General features: G+C 44.4%; 1 protein-coding gene across 3 annotated transcripts in view; it reads right to left on the bottom strand.

The window, feature by feature from the left end:
- Positions 1-19,988, bottom strand: part of LOC115474687 (serine/threonine-protein kinase 11-interacting protein-like) — a 115,341-nt gene that overhangs the window by 23,114 nt on the left and 72,239 nt on the right. For all 3 annotated transcript variants that reach the window (XM_030210292.1, XM_030210291.1, XM_030210293.1), the window contains 2 exons: positions 9,708-9,805; positions 7,984-8,162 (listed from right to left, as the gene is read on the bottom strand). In XM_030210292.1, coding sequence (XP_030066152.1) covers positions 7,984-8,162; positions 9,708-9,805 — 277 coding nt within the window. The remainder of the gene's footprint in view (positions 1-7,983; positions 8,163-9,707; positions 9,806-19,988) is intronic.

The following is a 19,988-nucleotide window of genomic DNA, read 5'->3' on the forward strand; positions in this document are numbered from 1 at the left end:
AATGGTGTTAAAGGGGCGATCAGGGAGGACAAAGCCGTAGCGGAGAAATTAAATGAATTCTTTGCTTCGGTCTTCACCGAGGAGGATTTGGGGGGGGACACCGGTGCCGGAAAGAATATTTGAAGCGGGGGAGTCGGAGAAACTAAACGAATTCTCTGTAACCTTGGAGGATGTAATGGGTCAGTTCAGCAAGCTGAAGAGTAGTAAATCACCGGGACCTGATGGTATTCATCCCAGAGTATTAATAGAACTAAAAAATGAACTTGCGGAGCTACTGTTAGAAATATGCAATCTGTCCCTAAAATCGAATGTAGTACCGGAAGACTGGAGGGTAGCCAATGTTACTCCGATTTTTAAGAAGGGTTCCAGAGGAGATCCGGGAAATTATAGACCGGTGAGTCTGACGTCGGTGCCGGGCAAGATGGTGGAGGCTATTATTAAGAATAAAATTGCAGAGCATATACAAAAACATGGACTGATGAGACAAAGTCAGCACGGATTTAGTGAAGGGAAGTCTTGCCTCACCAATCTAATGCATTTTTTTGAGGGGGTAAGCAAACATGTGGACAATGGGGAGCCGGTTGATATTGTATATCTGGATTTTCAGAAGGCGTTTGACAAAGTGCCGCACGAAAGACTCCTGAAGAAATTGCAGAGTCATGGAATCGGAGGTAGGGTATTATTATGGATTAAGAACTGGTTGAAAGATAGGAAGCAGAGAGTAGGATTGCGTGGCCAGTATTCTCAGTGGAGGAGGGTAGTTAGTGGGGTCCCGCAGGGGTCTGTGCTGGGTCCGTTGCTTTTTAATGTATTTATAAATGACCTAGAGATGGGAATGACTAGTGAGGTAATTAAATTCGCCGATGACACAAAATTATTCAGGGTTGTCAAGTCGCAGGAGGAATGTGAACGATTACAGGAGGACCTTGTGAGACTGGGAGATTGGGCGTGCAAGTGGCAGATGAAGTTCAATGTTGACAAGTGCAAAGTGATGCATGTGGGTAAGAGGAACCCGAATTATAGCTACGTCTTGCAAGGTTCCGCGTTAGGAGTTACGGATCAAGAAAGGGATCTGGGTGTCGTCGTCGATGATACGCTGAAACCTTCTGCTCAGTGTGCTGCTGCGGCTAGGAAAGCGAATAGAATGTTGGGTGTTATTAGGAAGGGTATGGAGTCCAGGTGTGCGGATGTTATAATGCCGTTGTATCGCTCCATGGTGCGACCGCACCTGGAGTATTGTGTTCAGTACTGGTCTCCGTATCTCAAAAAAGATATAGTAGAATTGGAAAAGGTACAGCGAAGGGCGACGAAAATGATAGTGGGGATGGGACGACTTTCCTATGAAGAGAGGCTGAGAAGGCTAGGGCTTTTTAGCTTGGAGAAGAGACGGCTGAGGGGAGATATGATAGAAGTGTATAAAATAATGAGTGGAATGGATCGGGTGGATGTGAAGCGACTGTTCACGCTATCCAAAAATACTAGGACTAGAGGGCATGAGTTGAAGCTACAGTGTGGTAAATTTAAAACGAATCGGAGAAAATTTTTCTTCACCCAACGTGTAATTAGACTCTGGAATTCGTTGCCGGAGAACGTGGTACGGGCGGTTAGCTTGACGGAGTTTAAAAAGGGGTTAGATAGATTCCTAAAGGACAAGTCCATAGACCGCTATTAAATGGACTTGGAAAAATTCCGCATTTTTAGGTACAACTTGTCTGGAATGTTTTTACGTTTGGGGAGCGTGCCAGGTGCCCTTGACCTGGATTGGCCACTGTCGGTGACAGGATGCTGGGCTAGATGGACCTTTGGTCTTTCCCAGTATGGCACTACTTATGTACTTATGCAGCTATGCTATCCAAATGGGGAATGTTGTTGTATAGTGATTCTACATCCATCGTGACCAGAAGGGTACTTGGTGGGAGTTGCTTGATATTTTTCAATTTATTCGGAAAGTCTGTGGTGTCTTGTATGAAGCTGTTTGTTTTGTGCACGAGAGGTTTCAGAATTCCCTCTATGAGTCCAGATATTTCCTCCGTGAGTGTGCCAATACCTGATATGATTGGTCTGCCCGGGTTTCCAGGTTTGTGGATTTTGGGTAGCATGTAGAATGTGCCCACAGAAGGTTGGTTTGGTATGAGTTTCTTCAGATGTGGCTGTACTTGTTTAGGAAATGTTCTGATCGGGTCTTTCAGTTATTTTGTATAGTCCTGTGTGGGATCTACAGTTAGTTTCCTGTAGTATGTTTTGTCTGAAAGGATGAATAAACCAGCCTTGAACCTGCAACCTTCAGGCAGAAAAGGCCAGCCACCTTCCTAAATAAAACGAATTTGATGTAAACAGTGCACACAGAGCAAATGCCACCAGGGCAGCACAGAGAGTGCAGGATTACCATGGAGACTGAGAGAAACCTGAAAGGAGGACACTAGCCAGGGTTGCCAGGTCCCCAAACCCGCCCAAAAAGTTCACACCCCCACCCCCGCCATCATCAACCCCGCCCCCAGCGTCATCAGCTCTGCCCCACCGTTATCGACCACGCCTCTTCAGTCATCGGCCCCGCCCAAAACGTCATCAGTCCCGCCCAAAATGTCAGTAGCCCAGCCCCCGCGGCCCGAAAAACCGCACAAAAAATGCGGGAAAAAAACCCAAAACAAGCCCAAAAAACCGCGACCCGCAGCGGGCAAAAATTTCCCGCAGCAGGTTGCGGAAAACCGCCCAATTGGGCGGGAAAACCGCCCGCCTGGCAACCGCGACACTAGCCTCAAAATGTAACATTTCTCACAGAAACATGGCGTCAACAGCCCTAAGCCTAATTAAATCCCAACTGTACTGCCATGCTCTGAGAAAGGGAAAGAGTGAAAAACAGTAGGATCCCTAATCCTGATCCCTTTCTCCCCTCCATTAATGATGTACACACACCCTGAACCTCCTCAAGGAGGGTCCAGAAATATTCTTAGTGCAACTGTAAGAGGGTACACCCAAACCATAAATCACCTAGCGAGGCACAGGCATGTGCACCAGACGACCTTCAGATAGATAGTACTTTCCAAGTTGCAGCTTAAGGCTCTTGCTGCCACAGAACAGCCGCACGGGTCTACTGGGCCTCCGATCTCGCCCTTGGGAAGCCCACAGGAGTCTGCAAACTGCCCCAGGCCGCCTTCTCAGAAGCCGTCAAATACCAAATACGAAGAAACTGGCAGCGATCCATCCCAGTTCCCCAGTCACCTCTTCTGAAAGGCCTGCACATAAAACTGCCAGAATCACTGGTGAATCGGGTCCCAAGGGAGTGCTGGAGCTTCAGCCTTGCCATGTGGCGCGGCAGAAAAGATGGTGCCCTCAGGTGCGATGCTCGCCGAAGAAAACAGCTGCCCTGTGCCTGCCAAAACGAACCGGGAAGGAGCACAACGCTCCACAGAGTTGGGCTGTACAGTGGAGTTCTGGCAGGGAAGCATTGGGACCTGCTTTTACTCTCCCCCACCGGTGCAGGTAGGGTAATGATTACTTACCCCCTCGGGAATCGCTCTCACATGCCAAGTCGTTCCTCACACCCCTCAGTCGGTACTGCAAACTGGCATCAGCTCAACATGCTGGACGAATCAGACTTAAACAGGAGGTTTTTTTTCCCCTTGTTTTAAAGGCAGGACATGACGACGGAGCAAAAGAAACCTCAGACTCTTTTAAAGTCAGGGGAGTGAGAACCACAAACCCCAGTCAGGTAGAGAGGAGAGGTTGAAGGGGGAGGAACCTGGCACCACCAGGTGTGCACCCAAGTCCCAGGACCGGGACACCTCAGACCCCAGAAGCTCAACTAGACCCAGGGGACCAGGCCAGGAGACAATCAATCCAGAGCAGCACAGATATGACCATCCACCTGCTAGATAGAGAGAATACTGAAGTTAAAGTGACTGTACATAACCACATCTAGTAAATCTCTGAAGTTCTCTATCTCCACCTGCTGGTAGAGGGTCATAAGCCACAAGTCTCTGGATTGATCTGTAGGACGCTATGGAAGAAACTTATTTTGTTACCCCACAGCTTTGTTTAAAAAATTTTTTTTTTTTAAATCACTTTGTTTAAAAAAAAAACACATTTTAAAATCATCTATATGTAAACACCAGAAATTTGAAAAATAAGATAGGAGAAGCAGAATAGATGGCTTTAAATGAAGAGTTTGGTATAATGTAACGCCAGTTTTTAAAAAAAAGGTTCCAGAGGAGATCCAGGAAATTATAGACCAGTGAGCCTGACGTCGGTGCCGGGCAAAATAGTAGAGACTATTATAAAGAACAAAATTACACAGTATATTCAAAAGCATGGATTAATGAGACAAAGCTAACCTGGATTTCTTATTCCAGTAATGGCGATTGCCATTACGGCATAACATAAGCCACATTGAGCCTGCAAAGAGGTGGGAAAATGTGGGATACAAATGCAACAAATAAATAAATGGATTTAGTGAAGGTAAATCTTGCCTCACTAATCTATTACATTTCTTTGAAGGGGTGAACAAACATGTGGATAAAGGTGAGCCGGCTGATATTGTGTATCTGGATTTTCAGAAGGCGTTTGACAAAGTACCTCATGAAAGACTCCAGAGAAAATTGGAGAGTCATGGGATAGGAGGTAGCGTTCTATCGTGGATTAAAAACTGGTGTAAAGGTAGAAAACAGAGAGTATTTTATTTATTGCATTTGTATCCCACATTTTCCCACCTTTTTGCGGGTTCAGTGTGGCTTACAATGTGAGTTAAATGTTGGAAATACAATTTGTTACAGATTGGTTATGGATTACATTGTGCAGAGTTATGCGAAATTGAGGGTTAAATGGTCAGTATTCTCAATGGAGAAGGGTAGTTAGTGGGGTTCCCAAGGGGTCTGTGCTGGGACCGCTGCTTTTTAACATATTTATAAAATGATCTAGAGATGGGAGTAACTAGTGAGGTAATTAAATCTGTTGATGACACAAAGTTATTCAAAGTTGTTAAATTGCAAGAGGATTGTAAAAAATTACAAGAGGACCCTACGAGACTGGGCGTCTAAATGGCAGATGTTTAATGTGAGCAAGTGCAAAGTGATGCATGTGGTAAAGAACAACCCGACTTATAGCTACATAATGCAAGGTTCAACATTAGGAGTCACCGACCAAGAAAGGGATCTAGGTGTCGTCGTTGATGATACATTGAAACCTTCTGCTCAATGTGCTGCTGCGGCTAAGAAAGCAAATAGAATGTTAGGAATTATTAGGAAAGGAATGGAAAACAAAAATGAGTCTGTTATAATGCCTTTGTATCGCTCCATGGTGTGACTGCACCTCGAATATTGTGTTCAATTCTGGTAGCCGCATCTCAAAAAAGATATAGTGGAATTTGAAAAGGTGCAGAGAAGGGCGACGAAAATGATAAAGTGGATGGGATGACTTCCCTATGAGGAAAGGCTAAAGCGGCTGGGGCTCTTCAGCTTGGAGAAAAGATGGCTGAGGGGAGATATGATAGAGGTCTATAAAATAATGAGTGGAGTGAAACGGGTAGACATGTATCGCTTGTTTACTCTTTCCAACAATACTAGGACTAGGGGGACACACAATGAAGCAAGAAAGTAGTAAATTTAAAACGAATCTGAGAACTTTTTCTTCACTCAATGTGTAATTAAACTCGAATTCGTTGCCAGAGAATGTGGTAAAGGCGATTAGCTTAGCGGGGTTTAAAAAGGTTTGGACGGCTTTCTAAAGGAAAAGTCCATAGACCATCACCGAACTCTCCCATCGAATGATTCCTCCGTGGTCCTACCACATGAACCTTACCCTATGACAACTTCACCTTGTATTTGTATACACCGGAGTCTGCAACTCTTCTCCGGCACTATGTATGCCACATTGAACCTACAAAGAGGTAGGAAAATGTGGGGTACAAATATAAAATAAATTAATTAATTAAAATGGACTTGGGGAGAATCCACTGCTTATTTCTGGGATAAGCAGCATAAAATGTTTTGTATCTTTTTGGGATCTTGCCAGGTATTTGTGATCTGGATTGGAAAACTGTTGGAAACAGGATGCTGGGCTTGACAGACCTTCGGTCTGTTCCAGTATGGCAATACTTATCTACTTATGGTATCTCAGAAGGCTGGTGGAAGGACAACAACCTGCTCAGATCCATATTTACTATTTTGAAACAGAAAAGATACGTTTTAAAGTTTATACTATTTTGTATTATTAAAGATTGATAAGCCTAGAGGTTGTGTGTAAGAGAAGCCGATGACGATACAGGCAAATCACAGGGTTTATTGCTGTGTGGAACGAGTTGCTGCTGAGGCTCCTACATAACAGTGTTAAAGACAACTGGAAGATTCACTTAAGCGTTGGGTTGGGGTTTGGAGTCTGTTACATTACCCCTGCAATATACAAGCCTTTTTGAATAGTGTTTTTATGTTGAACAGAGCACATTTTTGTATATTTTATATTTGTGTATCATATGTTTTGCTGAATAACTCGGAAGATTGCATAATAGTAGTAATGAACTGAATCATAAACGAACTGTATAGACATTTCCTCACCAACTGTGGATACTTCTCTGGTGTTCCAATACATTGTTTACAGACATAGTGTTTATTTACAAAAAGAACCCTTAAAGACACAAATCACCATACAACCCACCCAATCATCTAAATACACCTCCCACACCACCCTAACACCCCCTACTCTATCTTCAAATATCTTCGGCTTACCACCGAATTTATCTAAGATCCTCTCATGACTATGTCATAACAACACTCTGTAAGGCACATTGAGCCTGCAAATAGGTGGGAAAATGTGGGGTACAAATGCAATAAATAAATAAATTTGATTAAGGCATTCATTTACTTGGATGTTTTTATTTCTGTTTTACAGATTTAACCCCTGAAGCAGGCACATGTCTGTGCCAAAACACAGCTATGTCAGGTTTTCCCATGTTTACAGCTGCCAAGTATAATAAAGAATCATCTGGTTTCAATTCTCTCTTTTTTTTTTTTTAAACTTTACCTTGACAGGTACATAAATACTTATTGCATTACCATCAGTTTGTGTAATTTAACATATACGCATTATCTCTAGTTTACACTGTCTTGTCTGCTGCCAATAATAATAATCATGAATTAGATTTTATACATATATTTTGTCAGTCAGTATCAGCATTTCTAAGCTATAAAAAGTTGGGTCTATACTTAGCGGGACGGCTACCTTTCCTATTTTTCTACCTTTTCTACTAAGAGGTTAGGGAACTGTAGAAATAGCCCTACATGACACATTTGGAAACACAAAATTTACTGGAGATTTTAATTACTCCACTATTAATTGGGTAACTGTCTCATCAGCTGAAGTTTATAAATGTCATAAATGACTGCTTATGGAGCAGCTAGCCCTGGAACTGACGAAGGGGAAAGCTACTTTAGATCTAGTCCTTAGCGCAATGCAGGTAATTGTATTGGGGCGCTTTGGTAATAGTGACTGTGAACCCTCTGAGGAGAGAAAAGTACCTCCAAGTACTTGAATGTAACTTTCCTGGAGCTACAACTGAAAAAGGCCCAGCGGATAGAAAGTTGTTGTAGAGCGCTCTCCAGGACATAGTATTAGTTGGCCCATCATGACTCAGCAAGCTGCAGGGAACTCAAAGCTTGGTTCAGACACATCTCAGCAAACGCTAAGCCTGATTTACTGTTTAGTTTTTTTTATTTACAGCTTGTGCATAAGAGCATGTAGTAAGTACCATTTTTAACACACACGAGTCCTGGCTCATGGTTATGTATGCCTCTCATGTCTCTTTCTCTCTCTGTTCGAACATATTAATACCCTCATCCTTACAGCACTCACACTTTGTTATTCACCGTCTTGTACTACACATATGCCTCCTTCCACCAACCATTTTAAATTGCTGCTACTTAAAATTGTTAAATTACTCACTTTCCTCTAGTTTTGCATCTCAGTCCAGATAACCAGGATATAACAGCTCCTTACCCATTATACACTGGTAGAATTTGTCACAGCGGTTCTTGTTTCTGATCAGCAATTTGTAGGAGGCTCCTGGTTTCTCAAACTGGATGTGCAAACTCTGACTCCATAGTCCGAGGCCCAGGTAACGTAGATTTGACAGGTGATGAACTTCATCTACCTTCAGCCAATTTGATGGCTGTCCCCTGAGAGAGACAACAAAAACAACTGATGCTCAAAAACAGTTTTACAATCATTCCTCATTGCATCTCAAGCAGGAAGAGACTGGGCCTGCAAGAGCTGTGACCCTCCCCCTAACACCCAGTACTCCTGCACTATTCCCTACAGCAGCTCCTGCTTAGACAGGCCGGGACTGCAGAACTGAGAGCTAGCGCTCCTGCACGATACTCTACAGTGCCTTCCTGTGAACAAGCTGGGACTGCAGGAGCTGTGACCTCGGCCTCCACAAGCACTCCTGTACCATTCAGTACAGTATGTTCTGCTGGTATAGGCTGGGACTGCAGTAGCTGTAATCTCAGCTGCAACCAGTGATCCTGAACCTTTCCCTACACCACCACCTTCTTGGCAAGGGTAATGAGCACCTCGCATACCATTCTGTACAGCACCACCTACTGGGAAATGCTGGAACTGCAGGAGTTGTGATCTCCCTTTCCCCTAGCAGCACTTCCAACTGGGACATGCATAAAGAAAAAGGACATGATTTCAATCATGCGAGGAATACTTTTTCTATACATTCTTAAGAAACTACCACATTATTGCAACAAAAAGTAAAACTGGAGCAAGATATGTGGAAAAGGAGAGAGTACCCAAAGAACAGTAACACTGCTGTGAGGAGGGGAAAGGAAAGGGAAAGGGAAATGGGACGTGATATACCGCCTTTCTGAGGTTTTTGCAACTACATTCAAAGCGGTTTACATACATTCAGGTACTTATTTTGTACCAGGGGCAATGGAGGGTTAAGTGACTTGCCCAGAGTCACAGGGAGCTGCAGTGGGAATTGAACTCAGTTCCCCAGGATCAAAGTCCACTGCATTAACCACTAGGCTACTCCTCCACTCATTCCACCAATAAGAGCCAACCTCATCAGTGATGTCACAATGGCTTGATTGCCCGATACTTGGCTCACTTCTGATATTGTGATGTCATAAGGGAAAGTGGGAAAGGGAAATGGGACTTGATAAACCGCCTTTCTGAGGTTTTTGCAACTACATTCAAAGTGGTTTACATATATTCAGGTACTTATTTTGTACCAGGGGCAATGGAGGGTTAAGTGACTTGCCCAGAGTCACAGGGAGCTGCAGTGGGAATTGAACTCAGTTCCCCAGGATCAAAGTCCACTGCATTAACCACTAGGCTACTCCTCCACTCATTCCACCAATAAGAGCCAACCTCATCAGTGATGTCACAATGGCTTGATTGCCCGATACTTGGCTCACTTCTGATATTGTGATGTCATAAGGGAAAGTGGGAAAGGGAAATGGGACTTGATAAACCGCCTTTCTGAGGTTTTTGCAACTACATTCAAAGTGGTTTACATATATTCAGGTACTTATTTTGTACCAGGGGCAATGGAGGGTTAAGTGACTTGCCCAGAGTCACAAGAAGCTGCAGTGGGAATCAAACCCAGTTCCCCAGGATCAAAGTCCACTGCACTAACCACTAGGCTAGTCCTAGTGGTTAGTCTTCTCCTACAGAAGACGACATCTCCTAACAAAGGATTAGACACTAACCTTATTTCACTAGTGACTTCCAAGATGTACATGTTTCTGCTTGACACCACTACAATGGCCAAAAACTCTGAATCCCGACCATACTTCACCACAGGCACCTGTCAAAAGAGTCAGCATGAGCACCAGCCAGAGGAGGAGAGGGGACATGGAGTCTGTGGCATCAGCCCAACAAGAAAAGAAAACCAAACAAACCCACATTCAAGGCAAGCAAAATAGAGGGTAGGAATGGCCAATGCGATGTGTCAAGGTACAAGCAAAAGTCCTTTAGCTGCATACAACGTTTGCTTGAAGACAGTACATCAAAGGAAAGCAACAGACTTCACTTAAAGGGAGTCTCAACAAGGTCTGTGTTTCAGCCTTTGCCTTCATCAGGAGTCCAAAACTGTAATCAATATGGGAACTGTGCTGGGTCCAGAGAGTGAAGAAGTCTTCTGCAGAAGCTCTCCTCAAGTCTCTAGTACTGTTTACCTCCTTTTCAGCACAACTTCCATATTAATTACAATTTTAGACTCCTAGTGAAGGCATAGATGGAACACGGACTATGTCGAGTTCCCCTTTAAGTGAAGTCTGTTGCTTTCCTTTGATGTGCTGTCTTCAAGTAAACATTGTTATATAAAAGGACTTGTGTTTTTACCTTGACACATCACATTGGCCATTCCTACCCTCTTTTTTGCTTGTGTGTTACAATCAAAGACTTTCATTTCTCTTTGAATTCAGTTCCAAAACATGATTGGTTCAATATCAAGGCTTCCTTATTTTTCTGCATAAAATGTTTTGTTGACAATGGTGAAACTGCTTCTTTATTAATGACATCAATTCTGTTTCTTTAGATTAACACAAATAGAGAGGGTAATACAGCATACACAGAAAGTATACAAACAAAAAAAGCAACACATTAAAACAGGTCTGACTGTATCATCCTGTGAGGTTGTGTATAGGAAGATACTGATACTGGTACTGTTTAATCTCACTCTCTTACAAGGCCACATAATAGGCCTAAGCCTCGGAAGCTCAGCTAGGGGGACGCAAGGCTGTCAAGAGGGAGGGAAAAATTCCCTGGGCCCGGAGCCAGGGTCTCTCTCTCTTTCTTGCCTGCTCCTGATGGGACCCGGGTGATCGCATCCGAACAGGAGAGAGAAAACTCCGGCGCCGGCCCCCCCTTACATTGCCTGCCTAACAGCTGCTGGGCCCTCAGGCCGCGCATGCTCAGTTTTGAGACAGAGCATGTGCGACCTGAGGAAAGCAGCCGAAGGCAGGTAATGCTGAGCAGTGGATGGAGCCGGACTGCCTGCAGCTGGCGGGGCCAGCCAAGGTACTTCTGGCAGGGGGTGATGACTCGGGGGGGGGGGGGGGGCCCTGCCCCAGATCACTCTCTCGGCGGCCCTGGGGGACGTGGTTCAGCCAGGGGAAATAAAAGACCAGGGCTAGGGAAAGACAGAGGCCTAGAGCAGGAAGAAGCACTCCTTACATGTATCTGAAAGACAAGAGGAGTAGTTGTGACATAGGAAAAGCTTTTACCTTGCAAACTCTGTGTACACTGAATCTTCTGTGGTCTGGTAGGAACTAGATTCTCTATTTTTGCTCGCTACTGAACTCAAAGCTACTTTATGTATACTCCTGAGCTAACAGTCTGAGAGGAACAAGTTTCTGTAAGCATTTGCTTTTAACCCACATGGTCTGGCTGTATTTATAAAGGATCACACTATCAGACACCCTTGTAGTATAATGTGCGACCTACTTCCCCCACCTGCATTGCAAGGATCGATTTTGGAGATTTATGTCTTGTTTACCTTCAGCTAACAACACTGAAAACTTATAACCATAAATCTCAGACACATACAGTGGAAAATGTTTTTATGTTGTATATTTTCCATTTCTAAAATCCCCTAGCAACAGTGAACGGATGCCCACACAGTATTACGAAAGGGTGGCAATTTGAAGGATTGAATTTGTTTCAATATAATATTTAAACCACATTAAAAGGCTTTCAACTATATTTTACTTATATTGAATGTTGTGAGCCAATAAGTCTCATTAATTTCAGAGGGTGCTATTCAATAACGGCCTCCCTATGAGGAAAGGTTAGAGCGGTTAGGGCTCGTCAGCTTGGAAAAGGAACGGTTGAGGGGAGATATGATTGAAGTCTATAAAATAAGGAGTGGAGTGGAACAGGCAGAAGTGAATAGCTTGTTTACTCTTTCCAAAAATACTAGGACTAGGGGGAATGCAATTAAGCTACTAAGTAATACATTTAAAACAAAATCGGAAAAAGTATTTCTTCATTCAATGTGTAATTAAAATCTGGAATTCATTGCCAAGAGAATGTGTTAAAAGCAGTTAGCTTAGCGGGGTTAAAAAGGTTTGGATAAACTTCCTAAAAGAAAAGTCCATAAGCCATTATTAAGACGGACTTAAGGAAAATCCACTGCTTATTTCTAAGGTAAGCTGCATAAAATATGTTTTACTATCTTGAGATCTTGCCAGGTACTTGTCACCTGGATTGGCTACTGCTGGAAACAGGATGCTGGGCTTGAGATGGTCCTTCAGTCTGTCCCAGTATGGCAACGCTCATGTTCTTAAGCTGCTAAGTAGTAAATTTAATACAAACCAGAGAACATATTTCATCATTCGATATGTAATTAAATGCTGGAATTTGTTGCCAGAAAATGTGGTAAAAGCAGTTACGTGTGGCAGGGTTTTAAAAGTTTGGATAATTTCCTAAAAGAAAAGTTCATAAGCCATTATTAAGATGGACTTGAGAAAATCCACTCTTTCTAGGATAAGCTGCATAAAATCTGTTTTACTATCTTGAGATCTTGTGCAGGTACTTGTGACTTGGATTGGCCACTCTTGGAAAACAGATACTGGGCTTGATGGACCCCTTTGGTCTGTCCTAGTATGGCAACACTTATGTTCTTAAAGTATATTAATCTGTTAGTAATGTTTAGTAAATACCTAGTTAAGATCCACTGGAATTTCTACAGAAAAGGTTTCTTCATGATAGGAGAGCAAGTGCTTCAAAAGCTTATGTTCTGGGTGGATGGCGGGGGGGGGGGCACAGTTTACTCCAACTGCTCTCTTCCCATAGTTGCTGCTACTGGAGTGAAACCTCATCTACTGTATACTGAGCACAGTATGGTGGAAGTGGTATTAAGTCTTGCCCAATCCCCTTCCTGAATCCTCTTTCACCTTACCTTCCCCCACACTAGCACTGTTGCCCCATCCAGCATCCCTGTTTCCTCTCTTCCTAGCTGGCTTCAATAACCTTTCCCCCAATTCTTCCAGAGATTCTGGTCCAACCGAACAGTTGTTTCATCCTTCTCTGCTTTTTGCATGTAAACCTTACTATTTACAGCAAATTCAACTAGCGCTAAATACAGCTAAACCTCATAACATTTTTAACACTTACCAGATCATGACAACTCTAAAGTCAGGAACTGGCAGACTATTTTAGACAGAACATTGTTGATATGCAATTCTCTGTCTCAACTCTTACAATAGGACATTAAGCAACAGCCCCCATACAAGTTTTTCTTGCACATAGTGATGGAATAACTCCTCAGTCCTTAACTCTACTACTACTAATCAGTTCTATAGCGCTACTAGACGTACACAGCGCTGTATACTTGAACATGAAGAGACAGTCCCTGCTCGACAGAGCTTACAATCTAATTAGGACAGACAAACAGGACAAATAAGGGATAAGGGAACTACTTAAGGTGGGAATGATAAAACAGACATGGGTATCAAATAAATGAATAAGAGTTACGAGTTAAAAGCAGTCTCAAACAGGTGGGCTTTTAGCCTAGATCTGTAGATGGCCAGAGATAGAGTTTGACGTACTGATTCAGGAAGTCTATTCCAGGTATATGGTGCAGCAAGATAAAAGGAGCGACGTCTGGAGTTGACAATGGAAGAGAAGGGTACAGATAAGAGAGATTTACTCAATGAACCGAGTTCCCAGAGAGGAGTGTAGGGAGAGAAGAGTGCAGAGGTACTGAGGAGCTGCAGAGTGAATGCACTTGTAAGATAAGAGGAGTTTGAACTGTATGTGGAAATGGATAGGGAGCCAATGAAGTGACTTGAGGAGAGGGCTAATATCAGCATAGTGACAATGGTGGAATACAAGTTGTGCAGCAGAGGTTTGAATAGATTGAAGAGGAGAGAGATGGCTTAGTGGGAGACCTGTGAAAAGCAAGCTGCAGTAGTCTAAGCAAGAGGTGATAATAGTGTGGATAAGGGTTTTGGTAGTGTACTCAGAAAGGAAGGGACAAATTCTGGTGATATTATAGAGAAAGAAACGACAGGTTTTAGCAGTCTGTTGAATATGTGCAGAGAAAGAGAGAGGAGTCAAAGATGACCCCAAGGTTACGAGCTGATAAGAGTGTTATCCACAGAGATAGAGAATGGAGAAAGAGAAGAGGTGGGTTTAGGGGGAAAGATATCAATAGAAATCAAACAAAATAAAACATGGAAAAGAAAATAAGATGATACCTTTTTTATTGGACATAACTTAATACATTTTTTGATTAGCTTTCGAAGGTTGCCCTTCTTCCTCAGATCAGAAATAAGCAAATGAGGTAGCAGAAAGATAAGAAGCTCAGTCTTGGTCATGTTTAGTTTCAGATGGCAGTGAGACATCCAGGCATGTCAGACAGGCAGGCTGATACTTTGGCCTGGATTTCTGCTGAGATTTCTGGTGTGGAGAGGTAGATCTGGGCGTCATCAGCAAAAAGGTGACACTGAAAACCATGGGATGAGATTAGAGTACCAAGAGAAGTATAGATGGCGAAAAGAAAAGGCCCCAGGACAGATCCCTGAGGTACACCAACTGACAGTGGGATAGAAGTGGAGGAGGATCCACAGGAGTATAAACTAAAAGTACGATGGGAGAGATAAGAAAACCAGGAAAGAACAGAGCCTTGAAATCTAAGTGAGGACAGCGTATCAAGGAGTAGGTGGTGATCAACAGTGTCAAAAGCAGTAGATAGATAAGGATGAGGATAGAATAGAGACCTTTGCATCTGGCCAGGAACAGAAGAGGGCGAAAGCCAGACTGAAGTGGATCAAGAATAACCTGTTTAAAAATGCATACCCTACTGATCCAACATAAATGCCTGATCTTTGCAACAGAACAAAACTAAAGAACGTAATGGACATAACACAACTCTTCCGCTGTACGATTCTCTAGTGTGGCTGTGCCACATGAACTTTATCTTACCACAACATCACTTTGTATTTGTTTACACTGGAGTCTGTAACGCCTCTCCGGTACTATGCAAGCCACATTGAGCCTATAAATAGGTGGGAAAATGTGGGATATAAATGTAACAAATAAATAAATAAATAGCTTGAGATGAAAGAGTCAAGATAATGGCGGTGAACAGCATGTTCAAGTATCCTGGATAGGAAACGGAGGAGGGAGATGGGGCGATAGTTGGAAGGACAGGTAGTGTCCAATGAAGGTTTTTTTAAGGAGTGGTGTGACTACGGCATATTTTAAGGAGAGGTATGATGATAGCAACGAAGACGAGATGTACTCAGACAGAATGGACATGGTTGACAGCTGAGAAGAAGGGAGAAGACAAAAGGGATGGTGAAATGATGAAAGCAGAAGGTGGGCAATGTGTTTGAGGTATACAGTGGTTTCAGATGGAGAAAGAGATTGGAAAGGGGCAGTACCAAGAAGAGAAATTGTACTGGAGCCATTGGTAATAGCAGAAAGAAAATACAAACTATAGAGAGAAAATGTTTTGGCATTCGACACCTGGAGCGGAGGCCCTGGATGGATTGGGGTGAACTCTCTTGTAAGTCAACGAACAATACTTCGTACTCCCATCCTTGCAGAAGTGTGGAAGGCTCTCAGTTCAATTCATCTCACTACAGCCCTTTACGACCCTATCCCATCTATCTTACTTAAAACATTTGAGACAACCTTCCTCCCTTATTTCCATTGCATGATTGTTGAATCCAGCACAGTTCCAGATGCTTGGAAGATAGTTCACCTCTGTCCAAGAACAAAGGACCTGAAGAAGAGTTCCTCGGACTTAACAAATTATCATCCCATACCAAATCTCACATTTTTATCCAGACTTACCGAGAGAACTGTCTCTGAGCAACTTCCGGATTTTCTGGAAGCCACTAATGTCTTCCATCCATATCAAACCAAATTTCATAGAAACCACTCAGACCATTCTACTATCTTAGAGAGCATGGATTATTGCAACTCAATTTTCTCAAGTCTTTGACTAAAGGGTAAACGTTTACAACTTGTTCATGACACTGTTGTTAAATTGCTCCTTGGTTCTACTCATCGTGATCATGTTACTCCCTAAGGCAGGAACATGGGCTACTAATATTGGCAAGGATTCTTTTTAAAATACTGATGCTTGTCCATAAAATTCACTCTTCAGAAACACCTTTAATTCCTTTACCAATTCCTTGTACCCTACACTCCATCAAGATCCTTTCGTTCCTTCCAACAAGCTCTGTTGGTAATTCTGTCCTTTCACTAAATTTGCAGTTGGCCTTACGGAATTTAAAGGGGATTTGGACAGATTCCTGAGGGAAAAGTCCATTGAACATTATTAAGTTTTTCAGGGCCGGTCTTAGCAAGTGCGGGGCCCTATGCAGACCAATTTGGTGGGGCCCCATCCTAGCCCCACCCCCACCATTGCCCCGCCCCACCCTAGCTCCACCCCATTGATAAAATTATTCCATTTTTAGAACATTTTTTATTTATGAAATTTCAAATAAAGACAAATGAAGCTAAACTTGCACAAAAAACTGATTGAAATAATAAGTACAATGCTATCATGAAACCTCCCCTCCCCAGAAATTATTCAGTTCAAGTCCACTACAATTAGTAGTTCCAATTCTCATAACAAAGGAGAATAAAGGAAAAATATTAAGAAAAGATTCAGTACTTTCAAATTCCCCTATTACTCTGTAACCCATATATGCAATAAAATAAAAATGAAATGAAAAGATATACAATAAAATAAAGTAATATGTAAAATATAATGTAGAATATAAAAACATATAGACCACCAAGGTATTAAAATTGTTTTAAAATATATACCACAACTCTCTAACTGAAGAAGACTCCGATTCTGTCATCCACAATTGTCTGACAACACACAGAAAAAAAATAAGTAGAAAAAAAAAAGTCACAATTAATACCTTATACACCAATATACCAGCCATACGGAAAATGCAGATTATCAACAATATGAAGCTAGCAAGGGATCATAATATCACAATTCTCATGTAGAGCCACAAAACACCCTTTTAGAGATAGTGTGTCATGATTTAGGCTCTACACCCTTTCCGATGTTTGGTGCCACCTTAGTAAGGCCAACACACAATCTCTCCACTGCAAAACACTATACACAAATGTGTGCAAAAACACACTCATAACCTTAACAAACCATAAACAGCACTAATTCCAAGGACAGGACGAGCTACAACCTTATGCGTGGCGTGGAAAGGCAACTGTAATTACACCGGGCTCTAAAACACCAGTGCACAACCTAGTGAAAAAAAACAAACAAAAAGGGCTGCAAACTATACGCTAGCAGAATACTGCACCTTCTTTGATCACACCTGAAAAACACATGAATGCAAAACACCGAACTGGAAAGTTACCTCAAGAAGTCAGACTCAGTATGTAGCAATACTACAAAAATTAAAACTTACATGAAAAATATCACAGATGCACATTTCCAAAAACTAACATATTCCAATTAATAAATCCTGAATAAAATAGTTTTTTCTACCTTTGTTGTCTGGTGACTTTGTTTTTCTGATCATGCTGGCTCAGTATCCGATTGTGCTGCTATCTGTCCTCTTAACTCCATTTCCAGGGCTTCCTTTCCATTTATTTCTTTACTTTCCGCCTTTCTTCTTCATTTCTTGCCCTACATCCGTAAGTAAAAGCTGGGTCCTCCGCAGACTTGACTGTCCAGTGGATCCAGCTTCTGCCTATTTTCTATATCCATGTGCACTTTTTCTCCTCTCTTCCTTTTCCCTCACCTCATCTCCTTCCTCACTCTTCCCTCGCCTCCATCCATGTCCAGCATTTCTTCTCTCTCCTCCATCCACCCATGTCCAGTGACCCTCCTGTCCCCCCTGCCATCCATCTATGTCCAGCAACCCCCCCTGTCCCCTCTGTCCTCCCCTGCCATCCACCTATGTCCAGAGACCCCCTCCCCTCCATCCACCCATGTCCAGCGACCCTCCTGTGCCCCTGCCATCCACCTATGTCCAGAGACCCCCCTCCCCTCCATCCACCCATGTCCAGCGACCCTCCTGTGCCCCCTGCCCTCCCCTGCCATCCACCTATGTCCAGAACCCCCCCCCTGCCATCCACCCATGTCCAGCGACCCTCCTATGCCCCCTGCCCTCCACCTATGTCCAGTACCCCTCCCCTGCCATCCACCCATGTCCAGCGACCCTCCTGTCCCCCCTGCCATCCATGTCCAGCAACCCCCTGTCCCCTATGCCCTCCCCTGCCATCCACACATGTCCAGCGACCCTCCTGTGCCCCCTGCCATCCACCTATGTCCAGAAACCCCCTCCCCTGCCATCCACCCATGTCCAGCGACCCTCCTGTCCCCCCCACCATCCATGTCCAGCAACCCCCCCTGTCCCCTATGCCCTCCCCTGCCATCCACCCATGTCCAGCGACCCTCCTGTGCCCCCTGCCCTCCCCTGCCATCCACCTATGTCCAGAAGCCCCCCTCCCCTCCATCCACCCCATGTCCAGCGACCCTCCTGTGCCCCCTGCCCTCCCCTGCCATCCACCTATGTCCAGAAGCCCCCCTCCCCTCCATCCACCCCATGTCCAGCGACCCTCCTGCCCCCCTTGCCAACTGCCATCCACCTATGTCCAGTAAACCCCCCCCCGTCCCCCCTGCCTTCCACCCATGTCCCGCGACGCGAGGCTCCTCGTTCCTCTGCTGCTCCCCCTCCCTCCAGCCACCTGAGACCCCTCCCGTCTGAGCCCCCCTCCCCTCCCCGCCAAGCGACCCTCTTCTGCCGCCCGCACCTCACCTGACCCGACCCAGCATTTTAAAAAACCCTCCAAGCGGCGGTGCCGGTGCCTCGCGTCTCAGAGAAGAAAACTCGCTTCGTCGTTGGCCGGCCTTCCCTCAAGTCCCGCCCTTGCGGAAGTTACATCAGAGGGCGGGACTTGAGGGAAGGCCGGCCAACGAGGAAGCGAGTTTTCTTCTCTGAGACGCGAGGCACCGGCACCGCCACTTGGAGGGTTTTTTTAAATGCTGGGTCGGGTCAGGTGAGGTGCGGGCGGCAGAAGAGGGTCGTTTGGCGGGTGGGGGGGGGGGGGGGTCAGACGGGAGATGTCTCAGGTGGCTGGAGGGAGGGGGAGCAGCAGGGGAACCAGGAGACTTGCGTCGCGGGACATGGGTGGAGGGCAGGCGACCGTGGTCGGCGAGGCAGAGGCGAGGCACGCCGCGCGGGGGCCCCTTAGGCGCGGGGCCCTATGCGGCCGCCTCGGTCGCCTCTGCCTAAGACCGGCCCTGAAGTTTTTTTTTCCCGGGTTTTGCCGGGTTCTTGAAGCCTGGATTGGCCGCTGTCGGAGACAGGATGCTGGGCTTGATGAACCCTTGATCTTTTCCCAGTTTGGTGGTGCTTATGTGCTTTGAGAATATATGTTCCTCCATCTTTTTGGTGGTGGTTTCGTCCTTGTGGAATAACCTCTCATTAGGCCTTTGCACAGAATTGTCCATTTCCCGATTTAAAAGTGACCTGCACATTCATTTCTTCTGAAAACGTGATCCTGACTGATCCCCTGTCAATTCAACGCTTGACACTGGTTGGTGCAGGGGGGACCTTCGCATGTGCACAATAGCCAGATTCCTTCCTGTTGCAACACTGTAGTTCTTTTTTGCCTTTTATCTATTTTACTGTAAACTGCTTAGATGGTATTTACTAATAGACAGTATATCAAATATAAAAAAACCAAAACAAAAAAACCAAACAAACTTAGAAACTCTGATCCATGAAGGCAGATTTAGCAACAATAGTGTCATTCTCTGATCCCTGCAGGCTGCTGCTCCTTCCGGCTGGCATGGTTGCTGCCTTTATATCTTTTCATGCCTTCCAGTTCTAATGCGCAGTTAGCTGACATGCCTGCTTCAAAGCAGATATAAATGCCATTGCAAAATTGGAAATACGCACATTTAAAAAAGTCCTCTGTACTTCCTCCCCCCTCCCTCCCCCAACTGACCTCTGGTGCAAGGTGCTGGGCTGGCATATCTG

Source organism: Microcaecilia unicolor, chromosome 7, assembly GCF_901765095.1.
Source record: "Microcaecilia unicolor chromosome 7, aMicUni1.1, whole genome shotgun sequence".
Lineage (NCBI taxonomy): Eukaryota > Metazoa > Chordata > Amphibia > Gymnophiona > Siphonopidae > Microcaecilia > Microcaecilia unicolor.